Source organism: Malurus melanocephalus, unplaced genomic scaffold (assembly GCF_030028575.1).
Source record: "Malurus melanocephalus ecotype Western Australia unplaced genomic scaffold, MMel_1.1 scaffold_564, whole genome shotgun sequence".
Taxonomy (NCBI): Eukaryota; Metazoa; Chordata; class Aves; order Passeriformes; family Maluridae; genus Malurus; species Malurus melanocephalus.
In genome coordinates this window covers 185,774-203,001 of record NW_026623796.1, presented here as the reverse complement: position 1 = coordinate 203,001, position 17,228 = coordinate 185,774, and the positions used below count along the sequence as shown (strand labels likewise).

The window sequence follows — 17,228 nt, the reverse complement described above, 5'->3', positions numbered from 1 at the left end:
AATATGGGAATCTAATAGTTGAAGGCATTCCTGGGTGAACATAACTGGATCTGACTGTTTCTGGCTTGAAATTCTAATAGATTTTCTCCCTCTCAAGTTTTAAGAAGTACTGGTTACAAATAAAAATGTTGTTGTCTCCTTTGCAAGTTAATGCTATTTAATACTAGATTTTAAATCTAATTCTTCTTATGTGCTATTGCATGTCCTCTCTGCTTCTACTAGAATTGACTCAAAGCAACTGATTTGCTGTGATTTGGCTCTTTTTGGCTTCAAGAWGAGTTTTTTAGCCACTGCAGTCACAAAAGCATCCTCAGGCTGGTTTTAATTACAGCAGAATCTGCAAGTATCCCTGAAGCGTGGAGSAGAGTTTTCCATCCCATCAGGGTGGGGATTTGCAGGTGGGGTTGGAATTGTGAGTGATGCAAAGGCTCTAAGGATTTCCAGGGKTTTTTTTCCCCCTGCATGGTGCTGCAGTGCTGAAGTGGATTCAGTACTGCAGCRTTTTCATCCCCGGGTGCTCTGTTCAGACTAAGGTTGAATCTGTGGAATCAGTTTGTCCTGCATTCCCCAGCCATGGTAAAAGCACACAAAAGATCCTGSTATTCTCCCCTGTTCTGCTGTTCTCCTGCAGGAATAATCACCCATAAATGTATGTGCTATGTGTGCTATAACCGTCCATAGTTAGATGAGCACAATMATTCCTGTGTTTTATAGCCTAAAGCACACCTCATTCTGCATKTCTAGAAGCAGTTAATAAACCCCTTTTCATAATGCTGGGTAACTTGAGATAACTTTGGATAACTTGAGTTTTGTATTATTAACCTAAGAGGGACTCACCTAGAGTTGTTTCCTTGGCTGTGGAGCAAAACCAAAGCAGTGTATTCTGAACRCCAGAGTGCTTTCAGAGATGCTTCTTACAGAATGTACATTCTTTCTCAGTTTTTCTTTTGTCTTTCTTARAACTTCAGAGGAACTCAGGGCAATCCTCTTTCTCCCTTTCCTCCTCCCTCCCCATCTAATTACAGCTGAGAATTTAGGTACTCAAACCCCAGGAAATTTAATAAGTGCCTTGGAGACCATTAGTGAATGACGCTGAATGCGTTCCGTTTTCTGCTCTTTGCTAAATATAGAGGTGGCACTGGCTCGTGGTGTCCTCGGCTGTCACTGGTACCACAGGAACTTTCTTAACCAAGYTGAGCTCTGTCTTATTAGCTGTGGGGATTTTTGCCTTCACTATTCCAGCTGAGGRTGCTGCTCCTGAGCTTCATGGCTTGAGTGCTGAGGAATCAGCTTTGAAATTCCAGCCTTGCATATGTGTTGGTGGATATTTTAGAACCATTTGTACTTGTGCCAGCAAGGTTTATCCTTAAACCTGAATAATTCTTTTTCTCTTCTTGATGTTTCTGTGTGAATATACAGACCCATGATAATCCTGCTCTTTTTTAGATTGGTTTTGTGRGTCTGAACACACTGGAATCCACTCTTGCATTGTGTGCTCTCAGGTGTAACTTTGCTGTTACCAGTCCTGTTCACCTGTGCCCAAAGGAGACATTCCTGCGAGGAAGATGCCCAGCATCCTGTATGTGATCTCCTCAGCACTTTATTCCATTTGTTTGCTGGAGAAATGGATAGTCCTGAAGTATTCAAGTATTWAGTGCAGATTTTATTCAGGATTGCACATTATGTTGTATTCTGCCTTAAGTAATTGAAACTACTTCACTGCAGTCATGCAAATAAAGTAACTGCAGTGTGGCCTGGAATTAACCTGCACTGGGAACTAACTAGCTCAACTTTTTTCTTTTCTCCCTCAGCCTTTCCATGTTTCTTTAAAATCAGCTATATATGTATTTTCAAATACTGTCCTGCTTGATGTTGATTAACATATTCTGCGTGCCATCAGTGGGATTTCATTGTGGTTTCAATATTACTTTTTTATTTAGGTTGGGGACACTTAATATTTTTCTTTCAGTCACACATCTGTCTGCTAAAATTTTGGAAGTCTAATCTCCCGCCTACCTCAGTAATTAAAGATTGGAAGAAAGATTTGTCTAGCAAATACTGTGCACAGAGTGAAGTAGGAAAATATGCTGAGGATGTCCTGTAATGGGTAGATGTTCTGGAGCAGGGGTTGGCAGCTGCATGTGTGTAAAACCATCCATTCTTCCCCATTATCCATTTCAGGTTTTTGCTGTTTGTCAGTAATATAATTGTATTTTTTTGGTGTTCTCTACCCACATGTTTAAAACAGCTGAATTGTACCAGTTATCCCACAGTAGGGCTTCAGGGAGGGGATGCAGTCACTCCTTGGAGGAATAATCAGCTTCCCTGTCACCAGGCAGTGTACAGCATTCTCCTCTTAGCTTTAACAGTACAGAAGGCACAGCACCCTTTGCTGTTTTATTACATCTAAGWGCTTTGAAGAGTTTCACAAAATGTGATGTCACCTCTTCTGTGCCTCCTTTTCTTGGGCAGAGGCCAACTGCAGAGCTATTGCTGATGCTGATGTCATTTGTCTCCTTGAATGAGACTTTGTGGCATCTTCCCCTTCCCATTCTTCCCCTTCTCCTCCTGCTTTTTATTGTGTAATTTGGATTCAAGCCTTCTGACCTCATCGTTTCCTTGAGTTGGAAGTAAAGGTGACCTCCTTATTGACAACTCTTATTTCTCCTTTCTTTTATGCCTCTTAGGGTGTTTCAAAGATGACCGTATTGTGTTCTGGACTTGGATGTTTTCGACATATTTCATGGAGAAATGGGCACCCCGTCAGGATGACATGCTCTTCTACGTCCGTCGGAAACTGTCCTATGTCACTGGGGAGACTACAGAGGGTAAAAAGGTGAGGAATGATGGATTTTACCTTGGGAAGCTTCAAGTCACATGGGATTTGGTGTTGTGGATTACCTGATCCATCTGAAGAGCTACAAACCGAGGTTAAGGAATTTTAATCTCTGCCCGCCACAAGGTGTTATAAAAATTTGACCCATAAGGAAATGCAATGGTTAATTGAGGTTGTGAGCCCTGGTGACCCTGCCTTGTCAGGGGAGTTGGATTGGATGATCTCCAGAGGTGTCTCCCAACCCTCATGATTCTGTGATTCTGTAACATCAGCAGCAGTGTAAATGAGGTGCACMGTTGTAGACGTGAGAAAATCAGAAAGCTCGCCTGTTTTTTTTTTTTGGAAGCTGATTTTTGTTTTGCTTTTCAGTGATGATACTTTGTAAACTGAAAGTGTAAGCCTGTAGAAAGGGAGGAAAAAAAGGAGAAGGAAGATGGTCACACTGTATTTCTAGAAAAACCTGCCTGAGATAGCAGAGTATCAGGAATGAACATCTGTTGGGTGTTCTCAGTAGCAGAATAGGAGCAGCCTCCTGGAGATGGGASACAGCAATGACAAACACTGGAAAAATTACTGTATTCTCATTCTCTACATTTAAGACAATGCCCCTCCTAAAGAACTATTGTTTCTTGCAAACTTAGCCAGGGATCTTAATGCTGCTTCACAGGTATTTATTTCCCCATTAGAGATCTGAGAAACTTCTTAGCATTCCATGGCAGTTTTCATCTTAGGCTGAGGAAACAGAAGCAACAGGTAGGATGGTTTTGTTTGGAATTARGATTGGTGGCTGGAGGAAAATAAATGGAGGAAGAAAAGACTGGGATTAGTTTCCTGACACRTGTAAATAATTGATGCTGTTGTTGAATCACAGGTATTTGTGCATGGTGTATGTGAAAGTGTTTGTAACCAGCTATTTGAGTTTTCTGGGTTTAGATGTGGTGATGTAAAGAGCCACAGTTGTCAGCTCCCTTGAGAAAAAGATTCCAGAAGGTCTTTCCACCCTTTTAGTGAAGATGCAGAAAATGGACAGAATTATCATCTCTCTTCTCCCTGGCCCTCCAACTTCCATCATGACAACCACTAAGGAGAAGATGGCAAAATATGATTCTTTCTCTATCAGATGGTTTCAATTTCTGCTGGTATATTTGGAACATTAAGACTTCTGGGGGAAATTTCCATTCAGATTGTTACTTAAGTGACTATAAATGCATCTCTGTTTCACATCAGATGATATTGTGGTTTTGTTCAGCGTGGTAAAAGCGTGAGTTTACCCTCTTGTCCTTCTCAAGAAGGAAGGTGAATCTCAGAGACAGCTTAGTTGTTTTAATCCATTCTCAGATCCGTGGTTAATCTGTTAAACTGCTTCATCAGCTTAAACTGTTTGAACTTCTTGTGGATAGGAGACAGTGACATAAACCTTTGTATTTGCTCTCAGAACATTATTTAAGCCTTCTAAAAACACCATAAATAATTTTTATTTGTGAGGTGGTTTCGTAAGTGCTGTTTACTACTAAATYAGCATTAGTGAATCGTGTGTGGTAACAGCTGGGGTGGGGAGTGGGCCTTACAGCACACACAGCATTTTGTAACTCTGCCTTCTCAGCCTCTGAGAATGGAACCTTTCTCATGACTTTGAAGTACTTCAGTTGCTTTATTGAAACCTCATTGGTACCTGTTCAGCTGTCCTGTTTGATTTCACCTGACTACTTTGCACTGTTTTCTGATTTTTGAACCTGCCCTCTGCAGTGAGACACCAAACAACTCCTCCTACACTTTGTGTTATGACTACATGGTTTTTAATTTACTTTGTAGTTTTGGATATTTGTTCTTGAAAGATGCTGCTGAATTGCCAAAGTCATGCTGTTAAGAGAGGAGAGAACTGGAAACTGMTATCTGTAGAAGCTGGATAGTAGTGCAAATCTTGCTGCTATGCGAGTTAGATTCCCAGGGGCAGACTGAAAAGGCAGATGAAGGTGAGAGTTCACAGTTGTTTGGGGAGTRGTTGTTTAGGACTGGAACTGGAGCTGTGCTGTTGGCTCCTGCTTTGTGCCCAGGCTGAGCCAAATGGTCTGGTGATGATTCCTTCATGAAATCAGCTCACTGAGGGTGAATTTGTACTGTGTGTGTACAGGGAAACCAGTTCATTGTAGTTCTTGCACAAACATTGCTGTATATRTGCTCTGTAGCTGGCCACCACAGGATTTGGCTGAAGAATGCTTCCAGAAGTTGTCCCTCAGAATTACAGTTCATGTTCATGGAAATTATAGTTCATGTTCATGAAAATAAGATCTGTGCAGCTTTGAGCACAGGAATCATYGTACTGATGACGATGACAAAAGGGTTGAGTGGGGAGAGGCTGTTTGTGTGACTGCTGACAATGGTGGTGTTTGTTTGTGTCATTTCCATGCCCTGGTGTGATGGTCCATGCCAGTGGGAAACAAATGTCAATTTGTCCAGCAGTTCCCAGGTTTTGGTGCCTGTCCTGTGTGATTAAAAGTCATTCCTGCTTGTGAATTAGGGTTTTTCTGTGCTTACTGGAACTGAAGAGTGTTGGCTGTAACATTTGATTTTAAGTTCAAATGTAACAGAGGATAAGCAAAAAAAAGCTGATAGGATGAAGATTAGAGATTCTGCTCGGTTTTAAGAYGGAATGAGAAGGGCTTTGGATGCAGCTTAGTCACGACAGTTTGAAGTAATAAACTGTACCATTTGSAATGTCAGCAGGTGCTGATGGTAAACTTCTCTACCACCATGRATTTTATTTTAAAAGACCTGTTAAATTATCTGCTTTGCAGTCCGCCTGGTCCAAGTGACTTTCCATTTGCTTCTCTTTTCCTTCCCACYAATTTCTAAACTGAGCATAAATGGGTGAAACAGCAAACAAGCTCCTAATATGTGAATGCCAGGACAGAACTGCCATATAGACTTCTGGGCTGTATCCACTACACAGACTCTTGGATCTCAGAGAAGTTTTTCTTGCCAAGTTTTGAAGATACCTCTTCTCTCTATGTCTCTAAGCAAAACCTCCACCAAGGTACTGTGGAGTGTAGCATTTCCCAAGGTTAAGAAATTTAGCAGGGTTTTGTAAGGTGGAATCCCTTTGACTTGTTGCTGTTTATTAAGTCAAGATTCAAAAGCCCCTCTGCTCTGCCTCTCATGCCAGCTGATTTGACCTACCTTGATGCTCACTTCCAAAGGGTCTTGGACACTGCAGGTTTGAAAGGTTAACACRGTTGGACTTGGGATTATGATTTTAAAATGCTGTTAGGTCAAGATTGAGTATCTGATCTTTCTGTAGAGAGCAGTTTTACTTTCTCCTGAGAATCCAGAAGGTGCAATTACATAGTGAGTGTTACACAGACAGMTGGAAAAGGAAGATAAAACTTAAGTGATAGACCAGCAGGGCTGGGTTTATTCTGCCTTTCGTTGTGCCTTGTCACCTGAAAAGGTGTTGTATTTATAGGGCAAAGCAATAAAAAAGATAAATGTGAGACACCCTGGGCATGTGTTCTGAACTTGCCAGATTTTGGAGTAGTTCCTATTTTCCTCAGCACCCCATGMATGTGGAGGAGTAGAGTTGCTGCCAAATGCACAGGATAGATATTCGAACTGTTAAATCTTCAAAAAGCTTAAGCTACTGATGTTGTGACTGTAGCTTCAGAGGCAGAACTGAGCAGGAGCCATGGATTACGTGTTCATGTGCATCCTGTGACACAGTAAATACTGCTTGTGGTGTGTGACCAGTTCATTTCCAAACCTAAATTGCTTCAGGCACATGAYTCGCACTGAAAATCACAGGATTTTTCTGACTGAATCCATGTTACAGTGTCATTGTCTGGCTGCCTGGAAGATTCAACAACCTGGACTCAGCATCTAGTAAAAATATGGGTTTTAAGAATCTTTCATTGCTGATCTGTTACAGTGTTGAGGCTTTTTTCAACACTATAAGCAAACAGGATGTCTCCAGAARAGCTCTRTGCTATACTTCATGGCAGTCCCACRCCACCACGYGAACATTGARGAGAAACAAATSGCCAAAAATTGCATCTCTTTTGCTGAATAAATTCTCTCCTCATTGGTGGGTAGTATGTGGAAACAATGATTGCAACATGTGCAAGTCGGTGTAGTCTCTGTTGTGCTGAACTTGTAGAGGTGTTGCAGTGAGCAGGAACAGTGGCTCCTGCAAAGAGTTCAGCATCCACACTGATGCTCTCATTTTGAAACATGAAAAAGGAACCCTGGTGTTACCAGATTAATATCCTGATTTTTTTTTGTGAGGAGCTCAACATCTTCAGTGCAAAGATTTGACCTTTCTTTTGCAGTTCCCCTTGCCAAAAATCCCCGTTCTTTTTCATGCTACTTTGCTGATTTTGATTGTTTAAATGTGTGAACATAAAGGAGCTGCTACTGAGAGCCTCTGCTCATGATACACTTAAAAAATCATCAGGGTTGRAAGAGACCTTKAAGATCATCAAGGCCATCTCCATTGTGCTATGTGCTGTGGCAGACTGCTTGGAAAAAAGCCAAGGGAAGAAAATCCTGTGATGAATGTGACAGGAACATCTCTTTCCCACACAGAGCAATCCAGGCTGTCTGTGACCTGCACTATGCTTGTGACACACGTGGCAGGCTAACAGCAGCCAGGGTGGTGATACTCTCATCTTCTGCCCTATTTCCAGAGGAAATTCCTGTTTCAGGCAAAGCAAGTGATATTCCTGTCTCAGCAACTGCTGAGATACCTTCACAGTACCACAGGTTGGAAAACTCCAGGCTCAGGATGGGGGTGTGGGCTCGAGAGGCATTTTTAGTGAATTGCTGTATATTGCTTCCAGTCTCTGAAGAACTCTTCTTAAGGGGTCAAATAGGGTGACAAGAAAGCCAGGATCAGGTGTGATTTTAACATGAATGGCACTGAAATGTGGCAGCCCTGAGCTTTGTGGCCAAGAAGCTGCTCTGTTCTCTGCTGCAAGAGAGAGAAAACCCGGAYCTAGTTTCCCCACATGATGAATTATGCTGAATAATTTCAGAAGTGCATCATATCTGTCTGAGTCACTGGGGAATGGAGGGACAGAAGAGCACTGCTAGGCTGGGYTTGCATCCTGGACRAGCTCAAAGTGTCTACTTGGAGCTYCCCAAAAGCCTCATCAGGCCACTGGTTCAGCAGAGTGGATTTGTTCAGTGGATTACAGGCTGCTCAGCTTTCTTATTAGAGGTATGGGAATGTCTGGCTTCAGTGTTGAAATTAATATGCAGTTGAATTGGAGCTCTGGAATGTTGTAATCATGCTTGTAGTAACACTGGTAATTAGAACTTAAATGTCTGATGTCTGCATCAGGGCTTCCCCCCACCCTGTTTTCTGGACAGTAACCAGTTCATGCATTTCTATATTTAGGTGTTTTGAAACACTGATTTATTACCATTCTGTAATATTTTTTCTCCCATGGCTGTGGATGTAATGTACCTTTCTGGATACTGCACARTGTGCATTGCTTCAGGTACTTGTGCTTCTCTAGGAGCCCCAGAAAGGCTGGAAAATAACAATACAGGAATAAGGTAACAGCAAGCAACTTGTTACACCTGAAAATATGGGTTACTCTGTGGTCTGGGACCATGTTTGACAGTGCTTGAGTAGTCACACTTGTATCTCCTCATTTTGGAAAGCTGATTTAGTAGATTGATGGAGCATTTGAATTGGGACATGAAAGCTGGTGGGATTCACAGAGTACACGTGTGAGGCAGCAGCAAAGATATCTTTGTCAAGATYCCAAAAACAGTCATTCTTGCCTTGCTGATACTGCTCTGCATGTTTGAACTCCCAGCCTTGTCTGACTTAGCTACTGTTAACCACTATCCTGATACCACAGCCAGGCTGGGTGTGTGACYTATGGTTTGCACATTTTTGCTTTCCTCTCATTCGTTTGATGAGCATCTTCAAGCATTCAGACCATTCCAGTAATCTGAACAACTTGAAYTTTTCTTATTTTTCAACTTTTATCACTTTTCTGCTGTTTCTGGAGTTACAAAGGCAGAASTAGATTTTTGGGATCCTTTTCACCTAAGTAATTTCACTTGCAGTTGGTTGAAGTCAGTTTTTAACTCTGTGGGGCCTGTTAGYATTTCTCAGTCTTATAATTTACTTGTTCTTATCACTTCAGAACACTTTTCATATACAATGTGCAGATACTGAAAGCAGATGTGTAGGCCTGTTAAATATTTTGTTTTCTATGCCTGTGACTTCCCAATCAGAGGGAATGTGTTGTGCTCCTTGAAAAGAAGCAAACAGAATACATTTGGTAAGTATTCCATATGATGAAGTCTTTTTRCAAGAGCTATAATTAATTTAAAGGTGATTTCTTCAATATTGAAATACAAGCTTATGTAACAATGAGAAGAAAGTGAGAATTCAGTGACAAAACACAGCCTCMAGGCAATGCAGGATCTAAAACCTTATATGTGGTGTGTGCCTTCAAATGAGGAGGGCAAACTTTTTTATTGTAGAGTGATAAAAAGCAACACTTACAGGAGATTTTTCTGTCTTTGAAGATGGARGGAGCTGCTGTTTCCAGCTGCCAGCTGACAGTGTACATTGCCTTTTACTCTTATTCTCATTAGAGCTAAGTGGGGTTTGACTTTTGAACTTCATCATTCAGTTCAGACTTAGTCRTAGAGCAGTGTCTGTTCTTCCCCCAAAAGGACACTTGGGTGGGAGGAGAGGCCAACAAATCAAAGTTGGGGGATGTTTGCAATGATACCTCATCTTCTCTAAAAGAGTTGGGATAATGAGCAGTGTAATTAACCTTGAATTTCAGGTGCTGGACTTGACAAATCAGAGCACTTCTCATTCTATGGTAAATTAAATCGTTAACTCCAGGGCAGTCTTAGGTTATTAAGCCACTACCTGCAACCAGATCAATAAATGAGGGGAGAAAGATTAGGTTGTAAGGAAATAGAGGAATTGCAGCAGTACTGAAACATATTTGAGTAGTGGGAATAGCTTTGCAGAACTGAATATGTAGAGGAATAAAGACTACATGTGAGTTGAMTTTTCTGTTTCAAGCTGAGACTGCAACTGCATTTGTTCAGTGGAGACAGTGAGGGACTCAGCTCCTCTGAGAGCTTCAGGCTGAATACCATCAGTACCTTGAAGGTACCAGGGTGGGATAATAAAGTGGTGAAAGATCAGAATTCTACCATATCTTACCCAGAGTTCTGTTCAAGGAAAAAAGCTCAGCTTTGCTCTCCTTCACAGCTCTGTAAGGCTTTCTCCCTAGCAGTGTTTGGCTGGCACAAGAAGTTCCCAGAGTTGTGATCATTTGGTTATACAAAGCGGTTGTGGGCACAGAATTCAAGTAACTGATACTGAAGCAAATTTTTTTTAAATAGGAGGTTTGTCTGCAGCTGAACTTTGCTTCTTGCACTGTTTGCAGTTGCTCTGTTGCAGCAGGCTTTGTTTCAGCTTTATAGCTACGGTGGGTGTCGAGTTGCCATAGCTACTGGGCATTATGCTGCCTTTATGTGGACTCCAGAGTGTATTCCAGGAGGATCAGGTGCAACTTCTGAATAATTGATCGTGTCCAGAAAAAGGGAGTAGGAGTTTTGTTTTGGAGGGTGTTTTTCACCTTGTTCTCTGCTGTTACCACCAGTGAAAATTTCAGTAGCCACAATCCTAAGAAAGCTTCTCCATATGATATCTGAAATAATCTTTCCTTTTAGGACATTATTGCATTGTCCCCTTATAAATATTACCTTGGATATAAATATTCTAGTGGGGGCTTGTAACAGCAGCTTCCCTGTGTGACAGTCCTGGGAGCACACCCTTCTCACAGGGTTTCTCTGCGTGCTCCAGAAAATTTCAGGCTCCTTTGATTTCCTTCCCGTTTGGCAGGACAGGGATGTGCTGGCAAAGGGATGTGTGAGCAGATGGGTTTCCATGGGCAGCCTGGCCAGCCYAGCCCGTGTCCTGCAGAGTGGCTGTTCTCCAGCTCTGCTCCAAAAGCAGCTCTGCGCTCCTGGGGCTTCCCAGCTGTTAAAACACAGGAGGCACAACTCCTGGGATATTAGAATAGCAACCCCCATGCCCTTTGTGGTGGTTTTTTGGTCTGAGAAAATGCCATTTTCCTGTGCCAGAGGGTCCAGGCAGCTTCTGAGATACTGGTTGTGGGGTTTTTTTTCCTGAATTGCATCATGCTGATGATGTGCAGARGGAGAAAAATCAGGAGTGACCTGTGTCTCCATGTCTGGAGGTTTGGGGGTTTTGTCAAAAAAGCTTCATGCTGCAGGGAAGATTTGGACACGTATCAGTGACTTCTGGCGACTCAGTCTCTGTAAAACCAGCCTTCCTAAAACTAAAGGAGGTACTGCAGCCAGAGAGAGACATTGCATTGTCTGGTTTATCTGAAAAATCAGCAAAGACTAACACGTGACAAAAAACCCACAAAAACCCAAGCGCAAAACCAAACAACCCAAAACTGAGTATTCAAGATTTTCTTCATATGTATGTAAATATGTAAATTGGCATTACTAGATCCAGAGGCTGGCAAAAGGAAAGCAGCTGAATGAAATAAATGAAGCTGCACACATGGAGCCAAGAGGATGATTAATCATTGGAAAGAGTTCTCAAAGCAAGGTACTTTCCCAGGCACTGCTTAGTCAAAAGTGTTTTAACTGGGTTTTGTGAGGAAGTAAAAGGGTAAAACTTTGGTGGCACAGCTGTAGCTCAGGAACCCTGTGAAAACCTGAGACAAAGGTGGCATCATGGATTTCAACTCCAGAAGGGTACCTGTCTTCACTTGAATGAGCAAATATCTGGCTTGGCTTTAGATGTCACTGGCAATAAATAATTGGTATTTACATAGTTGTTTCTATTAATAACATTTCACGCTTGCAGGAGGGCACATGTGATCTAGAGCTAGGTAAACAAGCACAAGGGCCAAGTGAGTCAGCAGTAGGTCTGGAAAAAGAACCCGTGTTTCYTGGATGCCTGGCTGAAGCAGGTTTGTTTTCCTGGGAGGACTCAGCTGCCTGAAATCCAGGATGTTCTCCAGTCCAYGGGGAGCTGTGATTCACTGAGATCCACTGTGCCCTGACCCACCAAGGAATCCTACCCTGAATTAACGCATGGGAAAAAACAGTTAAAGAAAAATTCCTATCAATACCTGTGACAGGCTTGGGAGGCTTTCCATGAAAAAGTTGTTGAGTTCTGGCTTTATAATTCCTGGGGAGAAGTAGTTCATTTGTGAAGGACTTCTGACTTCTACWGAGGGAGATTTAAACTTCAGTGTTATGAGGTGATGAACTACTACTTGGATTGGAATAAAAGCTCCATGGATACAGAGGCAGGAGAGGCTGAAATGGTGTTTGCTGTGCACTTGGTTTTGCTGTCCCTGGGGTTGCTCAGAGCTGCAGTTTCACCCTGCCATCACTCAGTCCAGCCTTCACTCTGTTTTCTCACTGCATCTTTCCTTCAGAGACCGGGTGGCTGTTGTTTCACAGGATATTTCTGGAATTCTGTTCATGTCATGTTTCTGTGCTTTCAGGCACAAAAGTGCAAATATTACCTTCATTTGTTTGGAGATGAATTTAAATTAGATTGTTTCCCTCAGCTACTCGCATCTTGAGGTTTTTGCAGTAACTGTCATTAGCTTGTGTAATTATATTGCCAATGGAAAAATCATGGATGGGAACCTTGGAAGAAATGAAAACAAACCAAAAGAAGAATGATGAGTCTATAAAGTTTTAAATAATATTTCTAAGTTTAAAAATTAATGGTTAAGAACAGCATGTTCAGCTTGTATGGTATCTGATGATGGTGGCAATCCTGAAATTTTACTTTTTCACTGTATTTTGGTATTCTAACTTTATTTATTTTTATTCTGGTACAAAGGGGTTTCCAAAATATCCTCTCTGGAGCRCACAGAACCGTCTCCAGGGGACACAYGGTGTGACTCTTGGGGATGGGCATATACAGGGTGAGGGGTTAGACTGGATAAACTTTGTGGGACTTTTCCARCTTGGCATATTCTGTGATTAATTACTGGACTTTGTCTTCCCAGAAACTCCCATCCCAAAGGAAAACAAGCAGTAGCTACGGGCTGGACCATGTTGAACATTAGTGTACTGACATGCTTGATTCTGAAGGATTGTGTCAAGAGAAATACATATGTGTGTGCATTCCTGGTCTAATTAATTTCATTTTTGCTAAAGCATATCTCTTACAAGGAATAAGTGAAGTGCCTGTCCAAAACTGAGATTCTCCTACACAGACTTGCCTCTCTTCCCTRTTTGCTTATACATCCCATGTTTCCCTAGTTCATTTCTACATAWAGCCTTGCATGGTCAGCAAAATCTGATCCTGACAGAAAACTAGGAAGCTATGTGATGTGCACCTTCTAATATCTGCTTTATGTTTGCAAATAGCTACCYCTAAGTAAGAATTTTCAAAGAGATTTGGTATTTTCTTAGCAGGTTGAAGTTGAAGTTTACCGGAGAGATTCAAAGAAGCTTCCTGGCCTGGGAGATCCTGACATTGACTGGGAGGAGAGTGTCTACTTGAACCTCATCCTGCAGAAGGTAACAGYGATGCTTATCTGAATTTCAGGAGTTATTTATGCAGTTTTGCCTTTCAGAATCTAAATTAACATAAACTGAGATGTTTATAATTTTTCAAGAGTCCTAATAGCTTTCATCAAAAAACTTTAACTATACGCAGTGAAGCTGGGCTGGGTTTTACGCTCTGTGACAAAGTTTTGCAAAAGGAAGGCTTCATCAAATTTAATGGGTTTTGAGAGTGAATGAATGTTGAGCAAGCAACATTTCCATTAGAGTTCACAGTGCACCTGAGAGAGGGGCCTGCAAAGTGTAAATGCAGTGTCATGTGTAATGCTGGGGGGTTGCTACTCTTGGCAACAGAGCTTTAATAAAATGTTTGGTGGTAGGAACATGAGGCCAAACACGAATTATTTCTTTAATTAACTCATAGGTTGTTTGGTTATTGTGTGTGTCACATTGGTGCTTAGGAAAGCTGAATATTACTCATTTGAGATCCCTTAAAAGTGTAGCTGATTATGATCTCAGAATGGGAAACTTTGGCTCATGCACACATCCTGGAAAATAAATTGTTTTCATTCTCTCTCCTTCCTCCCAGAAGTCTCTGTGTAGAACTTCTCTGCAGGGAGCAGTTTTTGCCTTTATTTGATGTTCAATAAARCCAGGATACATTTGCCACAGTCAGAATTCAGAGATGATGTTACAGCTGGGCATTGCTGTCCAGAGCTATTGCTCTTGTTTCTTGTAAGTTTTTTCAGGTTGTTTGGAAGGTTGTGMTTGTGCTTTCTGACCACTCTAACATGTCACTGGTGTTCATTAGTGTGTCTCTTTTTCCCTTTTCTAAGGGAGGAAATCTTTTCCATTTCTATCCTAAAGTGTGCTTAGGTCTGTGTGTGTGTGCTGCTTATTTCCCCAGCTGAAAGGAGCTCRTGTTAAACAATATTGGCAGGGCTTTCCTTACCTATTGGTTGTGTACCTCAACAGGCAGCTGTGTGAGAGATTTTAGTGTCACTGAGTTAATGAACAAACACAGTCTTGAAAACCGTAGGAGGTTCAGTGTAATAAAAGGAGTACAGAAAACAACGACACCAAAATGTCTTACTTTCTAAGCTAAAAAAAAATACAAGAATGTGTTCTGCTTCATACAACCAAATGTTTTGTTTTCCCAATTCTAAACCTTAAYTTCTGTGTCTGTTCCAGCTGGATTATGTGGTGACCTGTGCTGTGTGCACACGCTCCGATGGAGGAGATATTCATATTCACAAAAAGAAATCTCAGGTGAGCTTCCCCTTTTATTGCTGTGGATCAGAGGTTGGCATCCAGTATTACCTAATCCTAAAAGCTGCTCCAAACCTGGGGCAGTGGTTCTGAGGCTGTGCTCTGACAGATTCATCCTCATGAAGCAGCTCAGGTCTTTGTTTAGTGACATTTCTTGCCAGTCATCTAGATGTGAGATCTAAATGTTCTTTATAGCTTCTCTGAAAGGATTGTGAAGACCCCTGCATGCTTCAGGCTGTAAATCTTTGCCTGCTGGATTTATGGGAGAGAGGGAAGGTGCTTTGGGGAGGGAGGACTATGACACCCAACTGTTCCCCAGTCCGAGACTAAACCTGAACTGTGTCAGACCTGGGTTATGAAGAGCCTTCAGAGTAAGTTTCTAATGTAGAGCTACTAAACAGCAGATAATTTACTGATTACCAATGTGTATTTTTATTATTTTATAAGTTCTTAGTTTGTCTCTTAAATGGCTCGTGCCTTTCATCTCCAGACCATAGGCTTTTATCATTTGTGTGAAGTTAATCCAGAATTTAGCTTGGTGGAAGAGACTAAATAACAAGCATAGAGGGGATAGGAACAAGAAACCGGAGGTTTCCCCATCCAGTTTCCAGTTTTTCCAGATCTTGGARCAACTTCTCCTAGTTAGCAGATATTCTTCTTTAAAAGACTCCTGTTGCAAAAGGCAGTTTCTCCCAGGCATTTCTGTTCCCTTACTTCGTGCAGCTGCTTGCATGGCTTTACCTAAATAAACCAGTTATGTTTTTTTTACCACTTTAAAAGAACTTTCGCTTTGCCTACAAACAAAACTAGCAATGCTGATTATTGTCTCTGTGATTTACATTGATTAAGCACATTTTTTTTTTCTTTTGGTGCTGTTGACATGCTACATTGCATTGCTGATTTAAGTCTGTTATTTCTCATTGCTTTTTTCTCATGGCTAGTCCAAATTTCAGCCCAAGTTAACTTCTGCAAATGTTTTTGAGAAAAATCCGTAAACATTATTTGCAGATCTGAGAACTAGGAAGGAGAAGATGAGAGGTATGTCCTCACTGCATGTGAGCAGTGTTTAGGATGAAGAGGAAGTTTTTTGTTCCTCATTTCTGGAGGCTCCTGTCGTGGGACTGCTTATAAATTGTTGTGTTCCCTTTTCTAGGAGAAACTTGTCRCACATTTAAACTTACCAGTACACATCAGTAACATTTCAGCATCATCATTTTGATCTATTGAGAGAGTGAAGGTGCGTCCCTGTGCTACAAAAGCGTGTTTGCAGTTGGGCATTTCATTGTCATGTCCACCATTGAGGCTGTTGGTTTAAAATGAAGGAAATCCACCTGATTTGGATCTGCATTACCACTCTGATGGTTCTTGCTTTAGAAAATGCATTTTCTCCTGCCCACGTGCAGCCAGATGTTGATGGCCTGAGACTTGCAATTCTACTCCAGACCTGTGACAGAGCTGCTCTGCTCATACAAGTGAGCGCCTGTGGCATGAAGCAAATATGAAAACAGCTGACTTTCCCCTAAGTTATTTTGGAGACCGCTGGCTTGACAATAAAATCTCCACAAACTCTGTTTTCCTCATGTGTGCCTGACTGGAGATGAGTTTGGGGTATGTTTTGCTGATCATTGGCTGGTGTGACCTAATAGAATAGGTCCTTGTTTCAGGCATTGCTGCAAATAGCACTTTTGAGGAGTCTGATTACTTTCTAATGATCTTTCTAGTCTTGAAGTAACCTTCCTTTTTTATCCTATTTCGATGTGCATAAAAGCTTCATAAGTACAAATGAGGAAAAGCAGCCCTCATGAATATCTGATATCCTATTCTTAATTATGTTTTTGGTGAGTGGTTTGTGGCAAGAGTGTCATGAGTTTGACAGCCTGGTCAGAACCAGAGCTCTGAGCATGTTCACAGTGGGCTAAGATCTGACAAGTTTCTTTAATTCAAAGTTTTGTAAATAGATGGGGAAGCAAAGAAAGCTCATTGGTATGAATTCCTTCTCCCTCCTAACCTACTCATTAATCTTTTTGGAATGATAATATCTAAAGTCTTTAGCTATTTAAACATAGGGTTTTTTTGTGTAGTCATCAAAGTTCAGGAACTGCTTGGAAGGGAGAAATGTGCAAGAGGAAGCTCTAGTGATAGGGAAAGAAACAGAAGCAGAAGATGTGGGTGAGAAACCAAGTGCTTGTCCTCCTGTGGGTCGTTGTCTCGGTTTGAGACATTTTCAAAAGTGAAATAAGTAACTCTGAAATAAGTAACCTTCCCCTTGATTCCAACCAATCCCTTTCCACTGGTAAGGAATGAAATGCCTTAGTAGATTTAAGTGAAAAAAATAACATTTTATTAACAAAGAGAACATTAACACGCAGGGGGCAAAAAGATACCGAAATGTTGAATTTCGCAACCTTACGGGAACTTAGAGAGACCCGAAATGCCAGAAATACCCGTTCCCGAAATGGTGTGTGCAGGAAGCAGCCGTGTGGCCAGGGCACAAAGGGTAGGCGGCCTCACACCTCCCAGGCGACCTGGTGTTCCCAAAACAAAGAGCTGGGATGGTGGCAGCCCCCCG

The 17,228-nt window shown here is 41.6% G+C and overlaps 1 protein-coding gene across 2 annotated transcripts in view; it reads left to right on the top strand.

Annotated features, from left to right (window-relative positions):
• The window catches only part of KIAA0930 (KIAA0930 ortholog), a 48,212-nt gene that overhangs the window by 16,670 nt on the left and 14,314 nt on the right, over positions 1 to 17,228 (top strand). The window contains exons 2-4 of one of the 2 annotated variants that reach the window (XM_057382334.1): positions 2,688 to 2,836; positions 13,301 to 13,405; positions 14,582 to 14,659. In XM_057382334.1, coding sequence (XP_057238317.1) covers positions 2,688 to 2,836; positions 13,301 to 13,405; positions 14,582 to 14,659 — 332 coding nt within the window. Of the gene's footprint in view, positions 1 to 2,687; positions 2,837 to 13,297; positions 13,406 to 14,581; positions 14,660 to 17,228 lie in introns of both variants that reach the window. The other variant, XM_057382333.1, reaches the window with a different exon arrangement.